This window comes from Nicotiana attenuata, chromosome 2, assembly GCF_001879085.1.
Source record: "Nicotiana attenuata strain UT chromosome 2, NIATTr2, whole genome shotgun sequence".
Lineage (NCBI taxonomy): Eukaryota > Viridiplantae > Streptophyta > Magnoliopsida > Solanales > Solanaceae > Nicotiana > Nicotiana attenuata.
This window is the reverse complement of record NC_031990.1, coordinates 54,643,950-54,647,691: the sequence shown is the minus strand read 5'-3', so window position 1 is coordinate 54,647,691 and position 3,742 is coordinate 54,643,950. Positions and strand designations below refer to the sequence as shown.

The window sequence follows — 3,742 nt, the reverse complement described above, 5'->3', positions numbered from 1 at the left end:
GTGATATCCGAATCGCTTTAACATATCACGGCAGAAAAGGTCAACCTGTTGTTGCTCGACTTTCTCTTCTAGATACAAGATACTTAGAGTACCAACATGCAAATTTAGGTACTGCCGAAGTTACACTAAATGCCGGGACAGTCTTCATCACTATATTTCCAAATTTCAACATGTCCCTTCATGACCCGTACCTAACCGAAGCCCTAAAAATCCAAGTCCAAATCTAGGGAGCCCCACAAGTCAAAGATTCCATCCAAGCTACTCTTCACCACCAGATAGCATGGCGAGTCCAAAACCATGCCATGGATCTCTGCCTTTCCGGAGGAGAAAATGCTTTACTCTTAAATATTGATGCTACCAAAGGAAACACCATGTGCACCCAAATACCCAGACAGACATCTAGAGATGAGCTTTTCAAAATTCTTCCTAATTCTTGGATCACAAATTACGAAAAGCTAAGGGAACCAGAAGAATCTCTGCAATCTAGTGAACCAACTTTTACCAAAAGAAATGACAAAATCGTCTGCATAAGCTTTGACCATTCCCATCTCAAAAAATCCAATAAAACCATCTTCTCTTGCCAAATGATTCAACCCAAAGATACAATAGATACATACCCTGAATCTGACGGAGAATTCTTCTGGAATATACAAAGCATCATGGAAGAACATGACTGGTGCCAGCATTTTGACAAAGCAAGAAAAAGAATGTGGTGGTTCAAATGCGCATTCACTGGACACTGCCCATGGGATCTTGGTTGCACCTGCCAAGACTGTTTAGAAGATCCAATTGGAGAATATGATGAACACCACCAACGTCAACCAAAATCCAAGAAAAAGGAGAAAACCACTGAAAAACAATTCCGAGCCGAATATGAAAATAAAGATCCTTCAATTGGCTCATTAAGCCGTCCCGTAAATATGAATTTCTTGTCAGTTATGAACCCCAGAAAAGGCCAAAATTACCAGAAAAATTCGCTTCAAGTTGGGATGATAGTGAAACCACCCCAAAACCCAAACCACCATCAGGTCGTAACCTAGAATTAAAAAAGCCACCTGAACCTAAAACTCCATCAACTCAAAAGTCCACATACCCACAAATATTAATGTTGAGCCCTTCAAGCTCCAGCCATTCCCAAGATATTTCTCCACTTCAACCCTTTGAAAAAGAGGGTATCAGCTATGCACCAAAAATCCCCAAGAAAAACATAGTACTACCTTGAGGAGAAAAAAACCCCAACGAGTGACATCGAAGCAACAATGAACTAGCAATCAGAAATCCTATCTGCCAAAACAAAGTGCTCAACAATATTGGCAACACCATAAAAAACGTGGCCCATGCACAAAATAAGTTAATGAGCAAAGTGGAAACAATTGAGAAAAAGGTGGAGCAGACATCATCTCAGCATGCAAGACTAATCAAAGCCTTGGAACTAAGATTGGCAAATTTACAATATGAGATTTGTCTGTCAGGAACTTCACTTTTCCAGTTCTTCCAACAACAACAAAAGGAGACGATTTCAATCAAAGAACAAATCTAAATTTTGAGAAATGACCGCTTTGAGCCACAAAATACCCCATTCTTCCCTTCAAAATCTACATTCTATCCCATGTCAACACAAGCATACTCCCCACCAGAATTGGACAACACTTTTCCTACCTTTCCTACTACCTCACACAATCCTATTTCTTTCACCCAACCCTTAAAAGAAGAACCTGAATTCAATATTGCAAAAATGGTTTGGGAAAGAAAAGATGCTCTTTCAGCCAAGAAACAAACCAAGAAAAGGCGAGACCAAGGAGAAAGTTCGAAAGGGTCCAACCCTGAAAGTCTGATGATTTCTAATCATAAGACTCCCGACCTCTATGTCTCCCAGCAAAGATACATGCCAGAAGGAGATACCACATGGTCAGAATCTCTAAATTCATCAGACGATGATATAATGGAAGATAGCTCTCAATCAAGCAATGATTCCACATCAAACTCTTCCGAAGAAGACGATCCCCCAATATTTGTGAGCCAACCAAGAGACCCATAAATATCTGAAGTAGATGAGGAACAAGAAGGCATGACGGATGAACCAATCCCAGAAAGGAGATATGAGCCCATGGCGTCAAAACCAATTGGAATTGGTTTTCGCACTTTCACATTAGATGACGTCAAGGTTACAAAATGGCCTCAAAGGATCCAAGATTTCTATACTTGGATGGTGACCAAAAATCTGGTAGAACGAGAAAAGTAAATCATTCTGTCAGATCTAACTTCAAGGTTCTCAGGAATTCTCAGAGATTGGTGGAACTAACTTGGGATTCAAGACAAAAATACTTTCCTTACATCGCAAGATTTTGCCTTCAATATCAGGCTCCTACATGAAGTTTTCTGTGGAGATACTGGTCAAAGACAGGAGAAAATGCGAAGACAACTCTTTGAGATGAAGTGTGTGTCATTCGACAGAAATGACATTGACAGGCATTTCAAAAAAATGGCAAAAATATACTTTGAAATCGGCGGAGACATCAACTTGAAGAAATCCTTTGTCTCTTCCCTTCCAAAGCTGTTGGTAAGCCGAACCATGACCATCATTGAAGAAAAATTTCAATCAATAACAGTCCCACAAGTCGGCTATATCAGGCAAGCTATTTTTGCGGCATTGGAAGACATTTGTACAAAGCTCTCAGCCCTAAAAAAAATTATCAACCATAATCCAGCGCTTGACAAAGCATGTCGCAGATCCAATTTGATCACCGGCACAGGATGTTCCTGCCACACATCTACGCGACAGAAAGGATTCAGGAGATTTAGATGGCCAAATATTTCATATGGAAAATCAAGATCCAAAAGACGCACAAAATATTTCAGACGTAGAAGGCCAGGAAATTTTCACAAGAAAAACAGATGTTGTATTTGCCACAAGATTGGACATTTTGCAAAAAAATGTCCCCAATCAAGAAGATCTGTCAAACTCCTTGAAGAGATTGAAGATTACACTGGCATACATCTCAGAAAAGAGGAGGACCTTGAATCCCTATCTCTGTGGATGATGAACCCAGTGAAGAAACTTTATTCTCTCTTGATATCTACGAAGATCAAGGCAATGATCACTACCAAATTTCAGAATCGGTGATCGAAGCCCGAGAAGAGATCAATGCTCTCGTAGTCGTTCTCTAGTAGAACTCAAAGTTTATTCATCCAAATGGGATAAACCAACTCGAGTTATTGCTTTCATCGACACTGGAGCTGCTTCCTCACTCATAAATCCCGTTGTCCTCCTAGAAGATCAATGGGTGCCGCATTTTAAGGATTTCAACACTGCATCAAATGGAATCTTGACCACAACTGTCATTACAAAGCACCCGGTCACAATTGAGTTCTTTCCACAGAACCAAGCTGCTAGGGTCTGATGTACCAGGAAAAGATCTTATTGTTGGATACGACATTTACAGAGAACTTAGAGATCAACTCCAGATCAAGGCTAACGGGATAGCTTTTAAAAAGCAGTTCAAACCTTATTCGGAGATTCCGAGGCTATTCCAAATCACCAACGACGAACAAATCAAAGAGATTGAGCAAAATCTCATTGAACATTCATGTGCTGAATCCCACAAGGATTTCATGAAGAAAGGGAAAAGCCCGTTATGGAAAAATGAAGAATTTTTTATCAAGCTCCCTTTCAAGAAGAATGAAAACATCAATCCAACAAAAGCTAGCCATTCAGGCATGAATCCAGATCATCTTCAGCTTG

The 3,742-nt window shown here is 40.1% G+C and overlaps 1 protein-coding gene across 1 annotated transcript; it reads left to right on the top strand.

The window, feature by feature from the left end:
• On the top strand, nucleotides 303–1,040 carry LOC109219846. Its single transcript, XM_019384317.1, has one exon. It carries the CDS (start codon nucleotides 303–305, stop codon nucleotides 1,038–1,040), a length of 738 nt encoding a protein of 245 aa, XP_019239862.1.

Bases quoted from the DNA above. Each gene is read 5' to 3' on its own strand.
- LOC109219846 (XM_019384317.1), top strand. From the start codon at position 303: ATGGATCTCTGCCTTTCCGGAGGAGAAAATGCTTTACTCTTAAATATT.